Raw genomic sequence first — 21,523 nt, 5'->3', positions numbered from 1 at the left:
CTGTTGGTACTGGTTAGGGGGCACAGACCCCCCCACCCTCAGGCTGGGGCTGCTACCTCAGACCTTGGGAGAGCAACAGGGTCTGTCTGTGCTGCTGGGTCCCCAATGCACGAGCTCTGTTGGGGTGAGCAGGATGGGAACACGGTGCTCCTCTCCATCCCGTTGTGCACGAGGAGCTGCAGTTACAGCGTGACTGCAGAGCAGCAGATGTTTCTCCTAATTAAATCACAGCTCAGGCTCCCCAGCGCCATCCAAATGGGTTTCTGTTGGAATCTACAGCAGCCACTGGGCTTGCTGAATAGCTGGAAAAAGATTGAGGGTTTGGGGGGGGGGAGGAACCACCCCCGGCTGCTCACAAGTCAGCCTGCTCCTTTATTAACAATCAGCACTGCTGAATGAATCTCCTTTTTCATTTGCAGCGATTATCTCAGCCCCGTTTCCTGGTTGCACCAAGGCTCTCACTGCAGGAACGGCCTTTTCCAGTGGGTGTAGCTGTAGGTTTTCCTCTGCTCGGGTCCTGGAGCAGAGCTATGGGGTGGATTTATGGCTGGTGTGCATGATCCTAAAGCAAAACTGAGAGCACGGCTGGGTGGGAGGGACTGAGTGGGGGCAGAGGGCTCTGAGCTCCAGCACCTGCCTGGATATGGGGGGATGCAGGTGGGAGGTGGACCCCTCTTGCAATGGGTTCAGGGGTCCTAAGGAGCACAGAGGATCCCAGAACACAGGCAGGGAGGACAGGCACTGATATTCCATGCACTATTGACCTGACTTAGAGACAACCTGCTGGCTCTGACCTGGTGCAGCCGGATCATCCCATGTTCTCCTTTAGGGCAGCCCAGCGGTGCCACTTTGGCCACCAACCCCAGCTGGCACAGGGCAGGCGGGGGGCAGCTGTGATGTGGGGTTTTTGGGGTGCCAACACAGAGCGCTCCTCCTGCTGCTGCTCATGCAAGTCTTTGTATCTCAGCCTGTGCAACCTGTTAATAAAATACCTCTGCGTTCCCACTGTCGCCGTTTCCACCTGGAATCTCCTTCCACCTGCCCGTCGCCTCCTGTCCTTTCTATGGGCTGGGTGCTTTCCTCCTGCCCTCCACCTCCCCCTATTCCCCCCCAGTGTTTGCTCCTCACCCCCATGTACGTGGCAATGGGGGCTGGTGGTGGGTCCTGTGGCACACGGAGCTGATGACCCCTCCTCAGCTGCCACTGTGTTACTGGGAGGACTGGGATCCCACAGTGTCCATCTGCAGCCTGTGCTCTTGTGGCTTTGTGCCTATTCTGGGCTTTTAATCTCTCCAAAACTCTCTGTCCCCAACAGAGTGGTGGAGTTTCCATCCCGCCCATGAAGATGGTGAACCCGGCATCCAGGCTGAAGCAAAGCCAGCAAGGCAGCCCCGACAAGAGCAAGCACATCAAGCAGAGGATGGAGTACATGCGGATCCAGGGACAGCAGCAGGTAGCCTATCTCTAGAGCAGGCTCCCAGCAGCAGGTTGCCCACAGCCCCTGCTCCCCATTATGGGGTGGTGGGCATGGAGTTATTGAGGATGCTGGAATGGGGGGGGGGTGCAGCCCTTTGCTGAGCAGAGGGTGCAGGAGACACTTCTTTGCTATGCTGGGTGGGCTGTGGTGAGGAGGGGGTGATGTGGGTCGGGGCTGGAGCCCCATAGTGCATCCACCATGCACCTTTACTATAGGAGGAGGGTGTTGGGATGGGGTGAGGGAATGGGATGGGGGCCACAGCAGCTGGAAGAGGAGAGCTGTGGGATGGGACTCTGCCCTCAGCCCAGCACCAACCCCATCCCCATCCTTGTCAATGGGACTGATTGCACTCCGGGTTCCACAGCCCCATCCTGCTCTTTCCTCCCCTCCCTCTCCTGCCCCAGGTCCCAGCACTGCCCCTCCCCACACATGGGCAGCCCCCAGACCTTCCCCCATCCTGTCCTCCTCTCCTCCCCACTCTGTGTCTCAATCCCTTTCCCTGGGCCATTCCTTGGCAAACCACCCAACGAACCCCATTTTGCTCATTCTGTCAGATCCATTAAAAACAAGGGGGGGAAAGGGGGGTGAAAGGAAAGCCAAACAGCTTTTCTCCCATCTACCTCAATGTGCAGCCGGGCTGAGCGATGAGCAGGGGGGACTTCATGCAATTTGGGCACATGTTTCCTGAGCAAAACGAGTTTCTCCCTCCCCACTGACCCCAGTTGTGCATGAGGGCTCAGCACTGGTGCCATTTGTCCCTGCTGTCACCAGGACCATGGCTGCCCTCCATGCACATTGCATCCCCATGCAGCACCTCCTGGTGCTCACAGCCAGGCTTCTCCTGGTAGCTGCATGCAGCTCTGCCCCCCAGCAGCCCCCAGGCTGTCCCCTCGATGGGCACAGAGCTCTCAATGCCACCAAATCCTCTCCCTTGAGGCCACGTGTGAGCTCAATCCCCATCTCACCTCAATGGCAGCACCATCACAGCCCCCTTCTCACCAGGATCCCCCTCCATCCCCACCATCCTTAGTGCACTGCCCACCCCCTACTCCAGGGACCCCTTTCTGAGCCCCCCTCCCAGTGCCAACCCCTCTGGCTGTTGCTCCTCTTGGCCTCACCAGCAGCAGGGTCTGTTGGTGTGGCTGCTGGAGATGGGCTGGGGGTCGGTGGGGGTGGGGGGTGGGCTCTCAGAGGAGCCACAATCAACACCACTGCGGCAGCCCGAGCCCACCCTAATGCTGCCATTCTTGTCCCCCCTCCCCACCTCTCTGCCCCCACCCCTCCCACCTGCCTGCTCTGTCCTCCTGTCTGTCCTCCTGTCCATCCATGTGTCTCTCTCTCGTCTCACTCCCCCCCCAAACCCCAACAATGGGGATGCCCCCCCACCCAAACCCCATCCAGTAACGCGTGGAACCAGCTCGTCTCGTGCTCTCTTTGTGGTGGACCTTTTCCAGCTGCTTGACCTCAGGCCTGAATCAATGCTGCTTCTGAACAAACTCCTGTTTGGTTCTGTTTTCTCTCTCTTTTCTTTTTGTGCCTCCCCTTTAATTTGGTTTTCTTCTTCTGTTTCCTCGTGGGGTTGTTTTTTTTCTCCCATTGTTTTCCTGTTTATTTTTGGGGGGGGGATTTTTTGGTCTATTTTCTTACCATACTGTCTGACTCTCCTCCCTTTCTCCTCCTCCTCCTCCTCCTCGGATCTCACTTCTCTTTCCAGGCCTCTAGACCATCCAAAGATCCTAATGAGACCTCCCCAGCAGAGAAACCCACCTCGGGCAGAACATCCATCCCAGTATTGACTTCCTTTGGGGCAAGGAACTCCTCCATCTCCTTCTGAGCCTCCTTGCCAGCTCCAAACATCATTTCCCCACTATGGGGCCGGGCTCCTCCTGCCCTGGACCGTCTCTATTGGGCATCACCATATGCCCCCCCCCTATATTCATATCCCCCCCCAACTTGGCCTGGCTGCTGCCCCACGCCTCTCTCCAAACAGCCCCCCTACAACCTCTTGCTGTTTCTTTTCTCTCTTTCTCTCTCCCCTTTCTCTTCTTATTAATTATTATTATTATTTTTCCATGTATTTCCGTTGTTTTCTTTTCGGTTGGTCACCTTTTTGGTTCTTCCCCCCCCCCTTCTTCCTTCCTTCAATCCCCCCCCTTTCAAACCCCCTCCCCTCCCTTCCTCCACCGTCGTTTGCTGTTTATTGAAGAGCTCTCGGAGCTTCACCCCACGAGCTCCAAGCAACGAGGATGCAGCAGGCAGAGGGGGCAAAAAGCAGCAGCCCGAGGACCCCCCCAACCCCCCCCTCAGCCCCCTTGAGCTCGGGACACAGCATGGGGACGATGCTCCGAGGCCACCTGAGGTCGGTGCTGCCCAAGGAGCATCCCGGTGCCCGGGGAGGTGGAAGGCTGTGATATATGGGTGGGTGGGTTGGGGTTGGGGTGTTGGTTGGGGGGGGTTTGGGGACCGTTGGCGTCGTCCCTATCGCTGTCGGTTCGTTACGTAGCACTTTAATGGTCTGTCTGTGTTTCCCCCTCCCCCCAAGGGAAAGGGGGATGCTGTGATGCTCTGAGCACATGGGGACATCAGGTCCCCTTCCCCATCACCCTGCGCCCTTGGGGACATGGGGGACAAGTGAGGCTGTGCCCACATTGGAACCCTGTGTCCCCTTCCCCATCACCCCGTGCCCTTGGGGGCAATGGGGACAAGAGGAGCTCTGCCCATGTGGGCACTGTGTCCCCTTCTCCATCACCCTGCGCCCTTAGGGACGTGGGAGATAAGAGGGGGCTCTGCCCACGTGGGACCCCATGTTGCCTTTGCCATCACACTGTGCACTTGGGGACGTTTGGGGACAAGAGGAGCTTTGCCCATGTGGGGACCCCATGTCCCCTTTGCCACCCCCCCATGGGGATATGGGGGACAAAAGGTGCTCTGCCTACGTGGGGACCCTTCCCCATCATTCTGTGGGGGGCCATGGGGGACCCACAGGGATGGGAGGGTCCTAAAGCCCCCATTGCAGGGGGGCAGCGGGGTGAGGGATGAGCACAGCCCCAACCCCATACAGTGCTAAGGGAGAAGGGGTGGGACAAGGGGAGGGGGGGGGGGGCACGCTGTATGTGTGTGTGTGTGTGTGTGCATGTGTGTACCCGTGTGTGCCGTGCCGTGCAGTCCGTCCCCAGTGCAACAAAGAGCTGGAATCACTCCTTTTGTTGGTCAATTCCTTCACCTTTGGGTTGGTTTTGCTTTCCTATTATTTCCTCCTTTAACTTAATCTCTTCCTCCTCCCCCCCCCCCTTCCACCCCAGGACACCTAAAACCCTCTTATTGTTGTTGATGTTAATGTCTTTATTTGGGTGTTGGGGGTGAAGGGTGTTTTTCTTTTGTATATCGGCCATTTTTGTATAGAAAAGGGACAAAAAAACCCACAAAAAAGAGCCTTTTTTTTTTTTTTCTTTTGGATAACAAAGAATAATAATAATTAATAATAATAGGCAAAAAAAAAAAGAGAAGAAAAAGAAGAAAAATCAACGCTGCAATTACTTTGGATTGCAAAAGAGCAACTCTTTACATTTAAGTGAAGTGTCTTAACATTTTATATTGTTTTCAAAGAGAGATTTACATAGTAGATATATCTATCTATCTATATATAATAGACGTAAGAGAATATATATATCTATAGATATTTAAAATGGGGAGGGGGGGGGGAATGATCCCTTCCCATTGGGGGGGGGGGTTGGGATTTCCTTTCCATGCTTTGCTCTGATGGTGAGAGGGTCTCCCATCCCTCCCCCCCCCCATTTCTACCCCCCCCTCCATCCCTGTGCGCCATCAACGAGGCTGGGGGCAATGAGTGGGGGGGGGGGTTGGGGGTAGGGGGTGGGGGGGGAGGCACGAGGCAGCTCATGGCAGCAATAGAAGTCATTGGATGATGTGTTGAATTAATCGGGTTGTGATTCATTCTTCTTCATTGTGGTCGGTTTGGTTTGTGTGTTTTTTTCTTGGTACCAAAGTGGAACACTGTAGCAAAAGCCTCAGCTTCTTACATATGGGGTTTTGGGGGGGGGAAGGGGGGTCTTTATGCCCAACCCCCCCATCACCACCCCCTTCGTGGTGCAGTGCCACCATCCCTCTGCTCATTGCACAATGGGGGTGTGGGCACACTGTGGGGCTGAATGCACTGCAGCCCCCCGCCCCCCCACCCAGAGACCCAAGACCCCCCCCCCCACCCTTCTCCCCATCACATATGGGACCCCCCTACACACCCAGCTTTGGCACAGAGCACAGTGAGGAGGGGCGGGGGGGGTAGGGGGTGAGGATGCTGCTATGTTAATGCAGGGCTGCAGCAGTGCTGTGTGCCATGTGCATGCCAGGCCCCCCCCCACCCCAAACCTCCATGCATGGCATCCCCCCCAAATAGCTTTGCACCCCCATAGGCACAGAGCACAGCGGGACTGGGGGGGGGGGGAGGGCATGGGAATGCTGCTGTGTTAACACAGAGCTGCAGCACCGTGTCCTGGTATGTGCCTTATGCATGCCAGGCCCCCCCCCACCCCAAACCTCCATGCATGGCATCCCCCCCACCTCACCCTGCACCCCCATAGGCACAGAGCACAGCGGGTGGGGGGCTGCAGTTCCATCTATGAGCTCAGCTTTAAGTGAGGATGGAAGTGGGGTTGAGGGGGGGGCACGCACAAACTTTAGGTGCACAGGGACCCCTATGGACCCCCCTGGTGCTGCCCACCCTATTAGTGACCCCCCCCCCTCGCCCATCGGGCTGCTGTTCTCTGTGAGAGTGAATGCGTCTGTCCGTCCCTTCATGGCGTCGTGCAAAGAAATCTAGCTATATATCTTATATCTTATAGAATAACGAGAATAAATAGGAAGAATAAAGGGGAAAAAAGGATGGAGTGAGCTCCCTATGAGGGAGAGGACATAAATAAAAGAGAAAGGGGGGGAAAAAAAGACAAAGTATATAATAAAGGTGTGAAAACGATTCCCCCCCTCCCCCTTCCTCCCCCCCCCTCTTGGAAAAATAGGAAAAAAAAAGGAAAAAATACCATAAAAAAGACAAAAAAAAATAGCAAAGCATGTGTGCGGAGGCTGCATGCGCCCCCCGCTGTGCTCGTCTGGATGTGATCCCTTGTATTAAAGGGCAAAACCGAACCGAACCGAAAGGTCCGAGCCGCTGTTTCTGATTCATTGCTGCTGCTCTCTCGAGGTTCCGGTTCGGGTTGTGTGTCTCTTTAGCATGGATTTATTTTCTCGTGAGCTGTGATAGCGGTGAGGAGGGAGGGGGTGGAAATTTGGGGGGGGGGAACGTCTGTGTGTCCGGTCCGGGCGCCTGGGGGGGGTCGGGGGGTGGAGAGGAGGGGTTGGGGGGGAATGGGAGGGGGGTGTAGCGCTGTCTCTTGAACTCCCGGCGCGAAGGGTTTGTTGCTGTTGATCTCATTTTTATTAACAACCCCCCCCGGTCCCCCCAGTCCTCCTCCTCGTCCCCCCCCCCTTTCTTCCCTCCATTTTATCTTCCTACTCTTCTCTTCTCCTCAGAGCGTCCGGCTGTTAATACACATAAAGATTTTCTTTTTCTCATCTCTCTCTCGACGCACTTCTTTTCTTTAACCCCCCCCTCCACCTTCACACCCCCTTTCTCCCTTCTACCCCCCCCTCACCATACATATCCTGGGGAGGGCACGCAAGAAGAATTACTCGCGCTCTCCGCTTTATTTCTGTTATATATAGACAAAGACTCGGAGGGGGGGGGGGGGTTGGCATTGGATAGGATCCGACCCCCGTATGGGGTGGGGTTTGGGGGGGGAAGGGGGGGGTGACACTCATGCAGAAGGGGTTACAAAGTGAGCGGGGTCGGGGCTGTTTTCTCCCCCCGAGTCTTTTAAAAGTATCCTTAGAAATCCTTTCTGGGGGTGGGGTGGGGGGGAAGGAGGGGGGGGTTGGTTCCTTGTCGTTACGGGCCGCTTCCAGAGGTGATATTTACACACCAGAAATAACAAATAGGAAGAGGAAAAGGGGGGGGGGAAAGGATCGAAATAACGAAACTTTACAGCAAATAATCGGCAGAAAGGATGGGAACGACGCGGAACGGAGTGACAGCGACTTGGACTTCGTGCCCCACACCCCCCCCACACACATCATCCCCCCTCCCACCCCCGCAGAGGCTGTGGGTCCCCAGGGTGGGGGGGGCACCTCACCCCCTTCCTAAAGTGCTTCTGTCGGGGTGGGGGGGGAAGGAGCCGCTGAGCCTGGGAGGATGGAGTGAGTGGCACGGGGGGGGGCGGAAAGGCGAGCTGGGATGCGTCGCCCCCTCTTGTCACCCTCCTACCTCGTAACCCCAAGTCCGCCCCCCCCCTTCCCCATTGCCCACCCCTTGTGAGGCTACCGATGTCCCAACGGCCCTTCCCTTTTTTTTTGGGGGGGGGGGAGGGGGGAACAGCCTCGACCGCAGCAGCCGGGGAAGCGCCCGCACTTCGCATTGCTGCAGCCGGGGGGGGGGACCGGGATGGGTTGGGGGAGGAAGGGAGGGGGCAATGGGCTCAACCCCCCCACCATGGCATGGGGTTGGGGACAAGGTGGCTTCGTCCCTCCTGGGGCTGCACCGGGGCCGTAGGGAGAGCGTTAAATAAGAGCACAATTAAATACAAGCACAAAGGCGAGTCCTTAAATTAAAGCCTGTGCCCCCCCCCCACAACACCCCATAAGCTGAAAGGAGGGGGGGGGGTGAGGAGGGGGGCGGCAGCAGCCCCAGGAGGTCACAGACACTGAGAGAAGCGCAGGGGGGCGGCGGGGCTGGGGTTGACCGGGGGAATCCCGGTACCGGGGGGGTCGGGAACGACGGGCCGGGCTTTGGTGGACTCCAGGCTGCTGAGCCCCGAGTCCGGATCACGGCAAGACCCGGTGGGCACCGGCAGCCCCCCCCGCTGCCCCTTCCACTCGTTGCAATTGAGGTCGGTGGTGCCGCCGGGCAGCACCAGCACCGTGTGTCGCCTCCAACGACTCTTCCTACGTCGGGTTTCCGGGGATGGGGTCCTCCGTAACCGCACCCCCGTATCATCCGTAGAGCCCCGCAGCCGCTGCCGGAGCTGTTCCCTCAAGGACGGCCGCATCGAGAGGCCCCGACCGCCCCCAGCGCCCTCCGATACGGGGGGGGCCACATCCCCGACGGGCAGCGGCTCGTCCCCCCCCGGCCGTGCCCTGCCCAGCTTCCTGCGTGCCAACGTATCGCACTGAATGAGGCGGTGGGAACTGAAGGAGGCCCGGCCGGAGGGTCCCCCCCTATCGCCGCCCCCCAGCCCCGCTCCGACCGCCCCCCCCGGCCCCACGCGACTCTCCGTGTCCGTCTCCGCGTGGCTCAGCTCGCTGCGTTCATCATCCGCCTCCTCCCCGCGGCTCTCGGCCACCGACTGCACCTCGGAGCTCAGGCTGCGCTCCATAGTGGATAGAGTAGAATACCCCGACACGATGGAACGGGAGTCCGCTGCCGGTTCCTGCCCGGTACCGACGGTTTCCACTGCGTTCTCCTTCCCGGTGCGTGTGGTTCCGCCGGGTCCCGGTGCGGTGGTCGCTCCATCTTCCTGCCCCCGCCCCCTCGTGTCTCTGTGCTCCGCGTCGTCGTCGGTGCTGCTGCCGAAACATTCGGCTTCACGCCACTTCTTCCTCTTACGGGCGACGGCGGAGATGAAGGGGATGGCCGGGAGCTCACGGGGCGACGGCTCCTTCCGCGACGGCCACGTGCCCTACAAACACAGCAGTGCAGGGTTTAGGGCCACGCTGTGCATCCCGACCCCACAAGCAATGGGGCAGCTCCTCCCTCTGTCCCTCCACCCCCCCATCCAGCTCCAGCCCGGGTCCCCCCTCTCACCTTCAGCTTGACGGAGCCGCTGTGGGTCGAGTCTGTAAAGCAGAGCAGAGAGAAGGGGGTCAGGGAGGCCGCTGTGGGGTGGGAGGATGATTATGGGGATGGGGTGGGATGGGACACTGCTTTGCTCCCATAGATGGAGGAGGAGGATGCAACTGAGGCCATCAGCCCCCAGAGCCAAGGGGGGTTGTGTGGCTGCAGACAGGAGCTGGAGGTGGGGGGGGAAGATATAGGGATATGCAGCTAAAAAATGCTGCTGAGAGCCCAGCTGTGGGACCCCGACCCAATGGGGTATGGAGAGCAGCAGGGCATCACCAGGATGGGACACAGCCTCAGTACCCAGTTGGGTCTGCAGTGGGGAAGGGGCAAGGATGGGGGGGGTAAGATAGGGCTGTGGGGCTGCCCTGTGGGGCTCCCCGGTGGGTTAGGGGACATGAGGAGACCAGTAAGGGGATGAGAGTGATGGGGGGACACGAGGGTGACAGGCAGCCCTGGCTCTGCCACAGTGTAGGGGACAACACAACAGACACCCTCACCCCCCTGCACACCCCGGCCCAGGGATGAGGTTAGAAGCTGCTGACAATGAGAGAGGGGGAGGCAGAAAGGGGGCGCTGAGCCCTCTTGGGAGCACAGGGACCCCCCAGACCCCTCCCCAGTGTTGGGGTGCCCCACTCCTGGGGGCACATGGCACCAACCCCAGGGACATTCAGGGTCCCCATGAAGAGGTAGAGGAGAAGGAGGGATGGAGGAGTTGTTGGGGCATGCAGCCCCCTGGGGATGGGCAGGATAGGACCCTCCCCCCCCTTACACCCCCTCCTGTCCCCCTCTCTCATGGTCACCCAGAGGAATTAGTGCGTGAGCAATGCACCCAGAGCAACACTGTACCCGCTCTAGCTCTCGAGGAGGTCCGCTGGAGGAGGAAGAGGAGGAGGAGGAGGAAGAGGAGACAGCACAGAGAAGTTCAAGGAAAGAACAATAGAAATCAGTCCAACATTGAAGTCTCCCAAGCTCCGGGCTGACAGCGTGAGAGGTGCAAGGTGGGTGGGGGGGTTCAGGGTGGGTGCCACCCAATGGGGTCGTGGGGATGANAGTCTCCCAAGCTCCGGGCTGACAGCGTGAGAGGTGCAAGGTGGGTGGGGGGGTTCAGGGTGGGTGCCACCCAATGGGGTCGTGGGGATGAGCAGCCACTAAAGGGGGGGGGGGGGTTACAGAGGGCAGGGTGGGACCCCCAGGTGCCCCCACTTCCCAGCAAGGAGGCTGCTGGGGCTCTGCATGCACAGAGGCTGTGAGTGGAGGGGGACAGAGCAGGCATAGATGGGGGGGGGACCCCATGTGGGGCACAGCTCCTCACCTGGGGCATCGCTGGGCGCTGCGGTGCGGCCGATGTTGGGCAGCAGGTACTCAATGTTGGGCACAGACTGAGCCTCCTTCTCATCCACTGGGGTCTATGAAGGGATGGCACTGTGGGTCTGAGCTGGGGGGCAGCCACCCCACTGTGCCCATTGAGCCCCACTCACAGCAAGACTCACCTTCTCACCCTTGTCCTCCTTGTCACTGAAGAACCAATCTGACTGCAGAGGGAGACAGGAGAGGGGTCAGAGCTCAATGCAGACACCCCAGAGATGCAGAGGGACCCCCAAGCTGCCTCTATGGGGCAGCCCCACCTACGTGCTGGATGAGGGTCTCCACGATCTTATAGCGGTCAGGCATGTGTGTCACCATGTCTGTCATGTTGTCCTCTGACGTCCGAACCAGCGTGGGGCCAAACACCAGTGCCAGGTTTCGGGGTTCCATCTGTAATAGGAACCTTGGGGGGGTCACTGAGTGCCCCATTGGCTGCCCCCATCCCTCCCCACCCCATGTGGGGTACAGCTCAGCCCCATTACCTTGTTCTTCTCCGAGTGGTCCGCGATGGTTTTCAAGTGACCCACCAGGAACTTGAGTGTCTCATAGTAGTGCCCTGGCAGGTCCCGGATCTATGGGAGATGTTGGGTCACCCCTTTGCCCACCCCCCCAGGCAGCCCGTGCCCCCCACCCTGCCCCATATCTTCCCTACCAGCTTCCGCAGCGTCCTCATCCTCTCACTGGCATCTTCTATCCTGTTGGCCTCAATGAAGTCGTTGTATTTATCTGCATGGGACACAGAGGGATCAGGGCTGGGGTAGAGGAGTGGGGTGGCACCTGGGGAGGCCAAAGAGGTGGGGGGACCAAGGGGTGGGGGGTCCCAGTGGGATGGGGGCACTGTGGGGAAGGGGAAGGACTCACCATCAGTGAAGAGGGGCTCGGGAAGCTTTCGGAAGAAGGATTTTAACAGACTGCTGATGACATTCAGGTCCTGCCAGCGCTGTGGGGAGAGAGGAGGATGCTCAAACCTCAGTATCAGAGGGATGAAGCTCCCACCCCACAATTGGAGATGGAGACTGTGATGGAGATGGGGATCATGATGGCCACAGGGGCTATGATGGAGATGGGGATCAGGACAAGAGCATCCCAGAGACACTGGGATGGGGACACACACCTCGTCCTGCAGGTTGATCTCAGTGGCTCCTTTGTTGAGCTGCTCCTGCAGGCTGGATACAACAGCGTTGTTCCCAGGCACACGGTAGATGCCCATATACTCCAGGCCACGATCCTCCACCACCTTACAGCAGGCTTCAACGATCAGGGGGACATTCTGGGGACACACATGGGGTGATGGAGGTGCTGGGGCCATATGGGACCCATGGGGCTGTCCCAGCCACGCACCATATCATACCTTGTTGTCTGGGGCGGGTTGACAGTCCTCCAGCCTCACACCAAAGGCTCGTGGGGTAGATTTCTTGTTCTTCTTCATGATGTTAATGCCCCAAGGGGCTTTTTGGGAGCTGCTTTCATCTGGCAGAAGAAAGAAAAGCAAACCCACAGGACTTTTAGCTATAGCAAGAGCATCCCTGCTGCACGCCAGCACCCCCTCTGTGAGGCTTTGCCATGTCTGAGCATGGAAGGGGGGGGTTGATTTACCTTTGGTGACGGCTGCATCCTGCCTCGGGGACCGGGGTGCGCTGGTTCCCGTCTGCTTTAGGAACTCTGCTCTGATCCCCAGCCCACGGGAGCCCTTGGGTGAGGAGTCGGGCTTGGCACCCGCTGGGCTGCAGGGAGAGGGGGGGTCAGGGGGAATGGAGGGGCTGAGCACTGTAAGGTGGCTCCCCAGGATCCACCCTGCAAACCCTGATCTATGTTATCATGCCCAGCATCCTGCCCTGGCTCTGTGTGTGCTCATAGGTACCTTCCTGCCCCATAAGGCAGCACTAAGGGTCACCCTCTGCTCTGTGCCAGCTGGGCTGAATGAGGCCCCTCCTGCCCCCCAAGCAGAGCCAGGAGCAGTTGGGTGCCACCCCATTACAAGCTGCCCTGCTTCTGCTCCATCACTTGGAGATTCAGGTGAATAAAGAGCTCTGGGTGCCACCACTCATTGGGACACACTCGTGCCCCGCAGCACCGGGTGCCTACCTCACTTTCCGATAGTCGTTGAGCTTCTTGTTGATAAGTGCTTGGCTGGCAAAACCGGGGTCCTGGGGAGCAGAGAGAAGAGGGGAAGGGGAAGCTTTGAGCAGCGTGTTCTCTGCAGGCACCACGCTCTGCCAGGAGCCACAGCCCACAGCCACCTCTGGCACTGCTCACCACGAGGGATCCTGCCAGCCCCAAGCTGGGCTGAGCACAGCACCCTGTGCTCCATAGTGGCACCCAGCACCGTGCTGAGGTCTGCGGTGCCTCCTCACCACGGCGCAGCACACACTGGGTCCATCTGCTAAGGCTCAAGGATCCATCCATCCCTGCACCTCTATCTGCACCCTACAGCACTCTGAGACACGCTCTGTTCTCCTCCTGCTGGCACTGCAGCCCCATCGGGTGCCCACACGGCTCTATGTGCTCCTACCCAGCCCTGCCAGCTCCGTGCCCTCCAAACAGCAGCAAAACAGGCACCACCCTGAGCTCAATGCATCCTCCAGAGCCACAGCCTGCAACAACCAAACACAAAGCCTGAGTCCAATCCATGGCATCCTGGCACTGTGGGCACATGGTGCACAGCAGCATAATGCCAACACAACCAGCTCAGCACCATCACATCCAGCTCAGCATTGGCACAACCAGCTCAGCATTGGCACAACCAACCTGTGCAGCCCTCCGGTGGAGCTGGTGGCCCCAAGCAACCACTGCACAGACCACAGCTGCCCAGCAAGAGCTCAGCACTGACCCTACACCGGCCCCAAGAGCAGGCAGCGCTATGGGACCACATCCAGATCTCACCCATGGGCCAACGAGCCCCATGGTGCCAACACACCCCGTGGTACCAAAGCACTGGGGTTCCAACCGAGCTGTTGCACGTTCCTCTACCACCTTGCAACCAAACAGCACCTCCCTGGCACAGAACCCTGGCCGAGCCATCATGATGCTCCGAGCCACACCACGCATTGCTGCGCTCTCTTCTTGGAGCCCTTATTGCACAGCTGGCCGCAGCCAGGGGAAGCAGCACAAGGCAAAGAGCCGGAGAGAGCCGAGGCAGCCGGGAGAGCCAGAGGCAGCCGGGAGCGCCGTGTGGCTCTCACCTCGCCCTCAGCCTTGCTGTTCTCCCTGATGACTTTGATCCAGGCCAGCATGTCTTCCCGATCCTCTGCCTGAAAGAGATATTCACAGAAGTCAGCGGTCGTCAGGCGGAAGACGTGCTTCCTCTTGGTATCGCTGTAGGAGATGTCCACCAGGCAAGCTCGGATGCTGATCGGCTGCTCCTCCTCACCTGGGGCCGGGCCGCAGCTCACCGCCTCCCTTCTGTCCTTGCACAGGTACAGAGAGTGGGTGCGCAGCACCGCGAAGACACGCTTCCATTGCCGGAGGCCTCCGCCAACCTTCTGTAGGGAGAAGAGACCAGGGGATATGGCTATAAGAGCCACCAGGGCTTGGGGACACCCCCTGCCCCCCATCCTGCCCCCCGTACCTTCCCCTTTTTGGTGAGGATCTGCTTGTAATGCAGCCAGCCCTCCCTCCTGACGTCGCTGAACGTGACGTCCGACAGGTCAGAGGTGGAGTGTCGTTTGGAACGGGTGTCTTCAGACGTACCGAGGCTGTCCAGAGACTGGGGGGGTCACACAGCACATATAGGGTCACAGGGGCTGCCATCACCCCACTGCCCCACATCATCCCCCCAACCCCAGCAGCCACTTGGATACTGCAATACTGGCACTGTCCCACCACCCCATGGTACCCCCAGAGCTCACCCCATCGGTGAAGAAGCTCCTCAGCATGCGGAGGCTGGGGACCCGGCTGGGCATCCTCCTGGGGGGGAAGCAGCCCTATGAGCAGGATGGGGGGGGGCACTGCAGGGAGGGGATGTGGGGGCTGCGGGGATCAGCCCTACCTGAGGATCTTCCCCTCGTCCCGAAACGTGTTCAGCCCATCATCACACGACTTGGAGCGCTCGGTGGTGATGGCCAACAGGTAGGAGGAGCGGCGGCCGGCCTTGATGCTGCCTGCATGGGGAGGAGGGCACAGCACGTGGCCGTGGGGCTCAGCATAGTGGGGCAGAACCACAGCCCTGCTCCTCATCCCCGTGCCCCCCAACTCTGGTTATGGGGGCTGTTTCCCTCAGTCCCCCCCCCCAGCCCCACTCACTGCAGTCCTGGGAGTAGTGCCGGCTCAGGGCGAAGGCAAAAGTGGGTGAGGAGGAGGGGCTGGTGGCCACGGCGGGCGCTGAGTTCATGGCACTGGATACGACGGACGAGGCAGGGATGTGCTTGGCCTTCAGGTCGATGCTGGGGCTGGTGGGTTCATCTGTGGGAGGGGGCAGGAGGGTTTGGGGCAGAACAGAGCCACACTGAGCCGTGCTGACCCCCCACAGCACCCACCCTGGGGGCAGCCCCATGCGGGCACCCTCCCCATCACAGCACCCATCCTAGTGCTGCCCCCACTCACCAATGAAGGGGATGGATGCCAGCGAGTCCTCGGGGGCTGCCAATGGGGCCACACGCCGCCCCACGTGCTCACCCCCAGACCTCTCCTCCCTGCTGCTGGCTGCGGGGGGGTCACAAATGTCCGTCTCCTTCCCCCTCCCGGTGAAAACAAAGTTCATCTGGCGCAGTGGGGGCTGCACCTTACGGCCCGTGGGGGGCTTCTGCCGCAGCACCACCTCCTCGCATCGCTCCTCTGTACGGCTGCTCTCTATGTGCTGCTCCCGGGGGGGGTCTGGGGGCGGTTGTGGGGCGGAGGGGGGTGCGGTGTGTGCGATGCTGAAGGTGGGCAGCCCACCGAAGGTGGGATCACGGAAGGACAGTGCGTGCAGCAGCCCCGTGCGGCGCTGGAAGGACGGGCTGTAGCTGCGGTATCCGATATAACCCGAATCGTCCACGCTTTGAAGGTTGGGCTGCGATGGGTGTTTCTGCACCGCAGGGTCCCGCGGGGAGGAGGAAGAAGAGGAGGAGGATGGTACAAAGGAGCCGTGCACGCCGGGCTGTCCCACAGCTGTAGCTCTGCAAAGCCTCTCGGGATGCCATGCAGAGCGGTCGAGGCGCGGGGAGAGCAGAGCTGCAGGTTCCAAAGCCTCCATGGAGCGTCCACATCTACCCAAGTGATGCTCAGAGCGCGCTCGGTGCTGTGCCCACCCCTCACGGTTGGGCTGCAGGAGGGTATCGTGTGAAGCGCTATGGGGCCAACCCCGGGAATGCCCCGAGCCCCCCAACCTCTCCTGGGACACGCTGCGGGATCGGGGTGGCATGACGTGCCGTCGCTCCTCCGAGGCGCTGCGTCGCGGCTCCTGGCTGCAGAACCACCTTGATAAAGCTTGCTGGCACTCCCGGCGACTTGGAGCCCTAACGCTGCCCTCCCGAGGGCTGCAATGAGTCCTGTGCTCTGCCATGTGCTTGGGGGTCCCGTAGCAGGAGGGGGAGGCGGAGGGTAGAACGCTGCGGCGGCCGTGGGGGGCTGCGGGGTGATGGGGGGGACCCCCGATGCGTGGGTCCTCAGGGCGGTGTGAGGGGCTGCCCCCTGCTTTGCTGTAGGCTGTGCTGTGTGGGGATGAGGGGCCGGCGGGGTGGTGGGTGCGGGGGTCTGGTAGTGAGCCTGGGGGGGGCTCAGAGCCCCGTGCTTGGAAGGGGTAAGTCTTGCGTGGGTAGCAGATGGGGGGGGGCTCGGGGATGCTCTGCGCCCCACCGGAGTAAGGCTCGTTGCCCTTCAGGTAGGCATCCTGTGAATAGGCCTGTGGAAATAAGGGAGGAGGAGAGGGGTCAGGTTGGGGGGGGGTGCAGCCACAACATCTCACTGCCACACTGGAGTCTCCCGCAGCCCCCAGCACTGCTGTCCCATGTCTACCCCCCTGTATTAACACCAGCACTGGCCCCTTCCATTCTGCCCACAGTGCTGCCCCCCCCACACACCTTTCTCCTTCCCCAAACACCCTGGGACTCAGCACCAGCCCATCCTGCCCTTCCCTTTCTCACTTTTCTTGCCCAGGGCCCAAGGAGTGGGTGGGCACAGATATAAGAGCCCCCCCCAGCAGGGCTGCCAGACCCCAATGTCCCTTTGGGTTGATGCATGAGGACATACATCATGGGGGACACCAGCAGGTGAGCCCCCAGCCAACAAACAGCACGAGGAATCCCATTGCCTGGCTGTAAGGTCTGCACTCAATGCTGCACGCAGGATACCCAGGATTAGGGGAGGGGGCTTGGGGCCATCACAGTAAGGCAGTGAGACTCACCAGCTGGAGGATGTCCTCGTCTTTGGGCATGATGGAGAGCTCCAGCACATTGTCACTGCGGAGAAAGGGGATGTCAGGAAGGGTTATGGCACATATGGCTGTGTTCCTATACCCCCAGCTCCCTGCCATGCAGAGCAGTGACAGCATCCATCCCATAAGAGGACAAACATCCCCATAAGACACAGCGGGGACTCACCTGTTCTGGATCAGAGCGATGACCTGCGAGTAAGTCTTCCCAATGATGCTGTCCCCATTCACCTTGACCAGCCGATCCCCTGCAGGGTGGAGGGAGGCAGCATCAATCACCCCCAGCCCTCCAGCAAGAGGTGGGTGATGACACCCAGCTGCCCCCTTACAGCAGGGCTGGGGGCAGAACCTTGTGCTGTGTGACATGGGAACACCAGTGCTGCTATGGGCATCCCCAGACAGGGGTGAAAATGGGAACATCAGCAGAGAATGGGTCCAAATCAGGCCCACATCTGCAGGACAGAGGGGCAGGGAGTGGTGCACCCCCCCCAGCCCTGAATCTCTGCTATCTCTGCATCCTGCTCACCAGTTCGCAGCCCTGCTTGATGTGCTGGGCCATCCTCCTTTACATTCTTCACAAAGATGGTGTCCATGGGCTCCAAACGGCTCCGGGGGGGACCTGCAACAAGGGGACAGGATGGCAGAGAGCTGTCAGCTGGCTCCTGCAAGCAGCACCCCATGCGTGCACACACCCCATGCATGCACCATGCACAGCCATCGTGCATGTGCTTCTGCAGCCACAACTCCTCCCCATCCTTTGCAAACACAAGAGAACACCCCTTGCTGCACACCCCACTTCAGCAGGGGTGGGGGGATGCAATGCCATATTACCCTAGGGAACCCCCAGCCCCCCCCCCCCAATCCCCAGCAGCACCCAGCATTGGGTCTCGCCACCCCACAGCCCTCCCAGCCCTACAGCTCCCCATCAGCCCAGCAGCTCAGCGATGCGTTCCGACACTTTCACATTCACTCCCATCACCGGCGGCTGCAGAGCATTGAGGACACGGCCCAACCCCCCCCAGACCCACATCACAGCGTCCCCTATTGGCAAAGCACCCAACGACCCCCATCAGGGGGCACCTCCTTGCTCCACCCCACCCCACAGCTCCTGCTCTGCCCCACATCCCCCCCAATATGGGTGCCCACAGGTCGCTGCTTACCTGCTCTGTTCCCATTCTCCTCCTCCTGTTAAGAGAAAAGCAGTGATTTGGCAGCTGAACCACAGTGGGTTTTATGGGGGACCAGGATGGAGGTGATGCTTCTTAATTGGGACAGCTCAGCTCTGCCCAATGGAGCCCCTTGTGGATCCCCATGTCTGTGCATCTCCCCATTGCACAGAGGGAAGGACACCATTGTACCAGCCATGTGCTGCCAATGAGGGTCCCTGGAGGCACAGACACTCCCAGCCCAGCCCTGGGCTGCCCCACTCCCCATAGAGACGCTGACATCAGGCACAGCACCTGGAATGTGGAGCTTCCACCCCCATCCAGCTGAGTCAGCATCACCGAAACTCAGCCCCCAGAGCTGCCACTGCATCGCCCCGGGCACCCATGGGTGCTGCAGCAGACACACCCTGCATGGCTGGATGGGAGAGACGGGTTCAGCTCAACCCAAAAGCATCCACATCACTTCCCAGTCCTATGGCTCCATCCTACTGGGGCTCAATGGCCTTGATATGGGACAGCAGCAGGGTCAGGCTGTGCCCTTGGCTCCTTTAGCTATTAGAGTTCCAGTTAAGAGTCTGTGGGAGCAGAATGAAGACCCTGCCATGCAATCAGATCCAGGGGCAGATCCATCCCAGCTGCCTCCAGCACAGCCCTGAGCCCATCCCTGTGCTGAGTTCCAGCCATTCCCAATGCCCACAGGTCCTGTCAGAGCGCTGCATGTCCACAACCTGCATCCAAGCATCCTCCAAACCATCACCTCCTTTTCCCATGGAGCTACATCCTCCCTCCCTATGGGGTGAGGGGCAGCTCATCCCAAAGGGGAACTGGAGGCTCATAACCCCATAAGTGGGGACCCACAGACAAGGAGGGTGATGGATGCAGTGCCCTATAGCACCCCAGGCCCCCCCACTTCCACCCTAAAGCTGGGGGTCCCCACTCCCCCTCCAGTCCTTACCTTGGAGGGGGAATGCACTGCAGATTCTGGGGGGTAAACGATGAAGTGGCGGAGGGTGAAGCCAAACCCCCCTCCCTGTGTGCTCTTCCGTAGCACCACCGTCTTTGGGCCCCCCCAAGGGAAGCCCCCCTCCAGGGGCACGTTGTCATTTGGGGACGCCCCATCTCTGCGGCCCGGCGTCGGCTGTGGGGACAAGAGGGAGATGTTACATATAGGGCGAGATGTCACATCGTGCCCCTAGGAAACCCCTCCTGACTTCCAGCCCCATTGCTGTACCCCCCTCCTCCTTTCACCCCCCACTCCAGAAGCCCTCGGGATGGGCTCCTTCCCCACCAGCCCCACTCACTGCACTGCAGGTGGGGTTCACCCCCCCCCCATGATGTTCAAATTCAGCCTGTCTCCCTGCGAGGGTGAGGTGATGAATGGGGAGAGATGAGGCAGAAGCCAAGCGGGGAGGGAAGAGGGACACAAAGGGCCGAGGCACAAAAAGCCTTTGTCTCTGCCTGTGCTGAGCACGGCCTTTTGGCTGCTGGTGGGTAAATGGGGCTCCCTGTACCCCACTGTGGGGCTGGGGGGTCCCTCCTGCTGGGGAAAGAGGGGGGCAGCCCCATAGCCCCCACTAAAGCTCCTGTGTCCTATACAAACAGCAGCCCTATGTGCTCCGATCCCAACAGGGAGCACTTGGGGTCACCCCAAGAAGCAAAGAGCTGCGATGCTCCAAACAGGGCGAGCCACAACCCCAACCCTACACCCCCCCCACCAGCACCCCTGGTGCACCACAGAGACCCAATGTGTGACAGCAGCGGGTACCCCATTATCACAGGGACCCCTAGCTACCCAAACACCCCCCCACCATCACCCACCCCCACCCCCCAGGATGCCCGTCCCCATCTGCGCCCTCTATTGTGTCGGCCCGTCGGCACGCTGGATTATTTTTAAGCTGACAGCTGAATGTGCCCCGCTGACAGTAAGCAGCACAGACAGCACCCTGCGAGCAGACACCGACCCACTGCCATGGGGACACACGGCCCTATATCACAGCCACCGTGCCCACCATACAGCCCATTACAGAGCACTTAGAGCCAGCAGCAGCTGCTCAGTGCCCACCCTGGGACCCTCAGTGCCCACCCCAGGACCCCCAATAGCATCCTATACATTGCAAATCACCTGGAGGGGACAGCAGGGTGGACAGAAGGGGGGCTTCACCCCACAGCCCCATTGTACAGAGCACACGGACCCCATGCAATGAGATGCTGCAGCCCATCACCCAGCCCTGCTCCCACCAGCATAAAGAGCTGCAGGGGATGCACTGCTTTGCAAACAGCCCTTCTGGGCTGCTCTGTCTGAGCTGCTTCCGTCCCCACGTCCCACATTTGCTTGGGGACAACCCCATAGGGACGCAGCCCCTGGACCTGCTGCCAAGGATGGGGATGTGTGGGGTGGGAGCACCCCCAGCCCCTCAGCTCCCACTCCCCACCACCTCATCCCCCTCCCCAACCCAAAGCTTTTGGGGCTGCAAAGCTTCAACCACACACTTGGACACTCAGCCATGGGTCCCCCCTCCCACTTTAGGGTTTGCTTTGAACCACATCCCCGAGCCCTTTGCTGGGCTCCCATCATCTGTGTCCCCCCCCAACCCCAAACCCAAAGCCCCGTGAGGGTCACAGTGATGAGGGGGGGGCGTCCTGAGCTGCCCTCTCCCCCTGCATTTCCCATTGTGGGACCATGCTACACCCCACAGCTGCCACGGGTGTCCCACACCCCACTGACTCCTCCTGGGGGGCACAAAACGACCCCCACCCCCCAAAAGAGACAGTGCATGGGGCACACAACGCCTCCCCTCCAACCCCAGCCCCCCCTTCACCCCACGGTTCTCACCCGGAGGCCTTTAGCAATGCGTGGGGCTGCGGGGCCGTGCGTTGCTCCGGGGGGGCGGCGGATGGGGGGGGTTCCAGCCGCACACCTCCTTAAGCTGCTCAGCCAAATACATCGCGGTTCGGGTGAGCTGCAATCCACCCCGACGGCTCGTTCGCAGCCCCAGCCCTTCCCGGCTCTTTCCACGCTCCATAACGCTTTGCTCACCACCGTTACGGGGTTGGGGGCTGTTTGGGATTGGGGGGGGTGCCGTGCAGCCCTACGGAGCCCCCGCTGCCCTCCGCCCTCCTCCACCATCGTACGGGGCCGAGCTCCGTCCCGCTGCCGAGCGCTAATGGCTCGTAGGGCGGGGGCCTGGAGAATGGAGGGGGGGCAACGTAGGGGGAGGCTCCGGCTCCAGCTGCTGGCAGCGCTCAGAGCCCAGCCCCAC

General features: G+C 60.2%; 2 protein-coding genes across 19 annotated transcripts in view; one reads left to right on the top strand and one right to left on the bottom strand.

Annotated features, from left to right (window-relative positions):
• SRCIN1 (SRC kinase signaling inhibitor 1) overlaps positions 1-5,086 on the top strand; it is a 46,348-nt gene extending 41,262 nt beyond the window's left edge. For 13 of the 14 annotated variants that reach the window (XM_015885900.2, XM_015885902.2, XM_015885905.2 and 10 more), the window contains 2 exons: positions 1,316-1,453; positions 3,192-5,086. In XM_015885900.2, coding sequence (XP_015741386.1) covers positions 1,316-1,453; positions 3,192-3,311 — 258 coding nt within the window. In that variant the 3' untranslated portion in view covers positions 3,312-5,086. Of the gene's footprint in view, positions 1-1,315; positions 1,454-2,878 lie in introns of all 14 variants that reach the window. The other variant, XM_015885904.2, reaches the window with a different exon arrangement.
• Positions 5,087-7,392: 2,306 nt separating this feature from the next.
• The window catches only part of ARHGAP23 (Rho GTPase activating protein 23), a 23,436-nt gene continuing 9,305 nt past the window's right edge, over positions 7,393-21,523 (bottom strand). For 3 of the 5 annotated variants that reach the window (XM_015885884.1, XM_015885882.1, XM_015885883.2), the window contains exons 2-24: positions 19,219-19,401; positions 18,258-18,282; positions 17,624-17,716; positions 17,267-17,345; positions 17,071-17,125; positions 15,291-16,569; positions 14,991-15,149; positions 14,737-14,848; positions 14,597-14,654; positions 14,317-14,454; positions 13,931-14,230; positions 12,834-12,895; positions 12,345-12,472; positions 12,100-12,218; positions 11,863-12,018; positions 11,610-11,688; positions 11,401-11,474; positions 11,231-11,320; positions 11,013-11,138; positions 10,874-10,915; positions 10,696-10,789; positions 9,348-9,379; positions 7,393-9,222 (exon numbers count right to left, since the gene is read on the bottom strand). In XM_015885884.1, the coding sequence (XP_015741370.1) occupies positions 8,239-9,222; positions 9,348-9,379; positions 10,696-10,789; positions 10,874-10,915; positions 11,013-11,138; positions 11,231-11,320; positions 11,401-11,474; positions 11,610-11,688; positions 11,863-12,018; positions 12,100-12,218; positions 12,345-12,472; positions 12,834-12,895; positions 13,931-14,230; positions 14,317-14,454; positions 14,597-14,654; positions 14,737-14,848; positions 14,991-15,149; positions 15,291-16,569; positions 17,071-17,125; positions 17,267-17,345; positions 17,624-17,716; positions 18,258-18,282; positions 19,219-19,401 (4,467 nt within the window). In that variant the 3' untranslated portion in view covers positions 7,393-8,238. Of the gene's footprint in view, positions 9,223-9,347; positions 9,380-10,229; positions 10,255-10,695; positions 10,790-10,873; positions 10,916-11,012; positions 11,139-11,230; positions 11,321-11,400; positions 11,475-11,609; positions 11,689-11,862; positions 12,019-12,099; positions 12,219-12,344; positions 12,473-12,833; positions 12,896-13,930; positions 14,231-14,316; positions 14,455-14,596; positions 14,655-14,736; positions 14,849-14,990; positions 15,150-15,290; positions 16,570-17,070; positions 17,126-17,266; positions 17,346-17,623; positions 17,717-18,257; positions 18,283-19,218; positions 19,402-21,096; positions 21,455-21,523 lie in introns of those variants that run through there. The other 2 variants (XM_015885885.2, XM_015885881.2) reach the window with 2 other exon arrangements.

Source organism: Coturnix japonica, chromosome 27 (genome assembly GCF_001577835.2).
Source record: "Coturnix japonica isolate 7356 chromosome 27, Coturnix japonica 2.1, whole genome shotgun sequence".
NCBI lineage: Eukaryota > Metazoa > Chordata > Aves > Galliformes > Phasianidae > Coturnix > Coturnix japonica.
The sequence above is the reverse complement of the archived record's forward strand: the minus strand, read 5'-3'. Positions and strand labels throughout refer to the sequence as shown.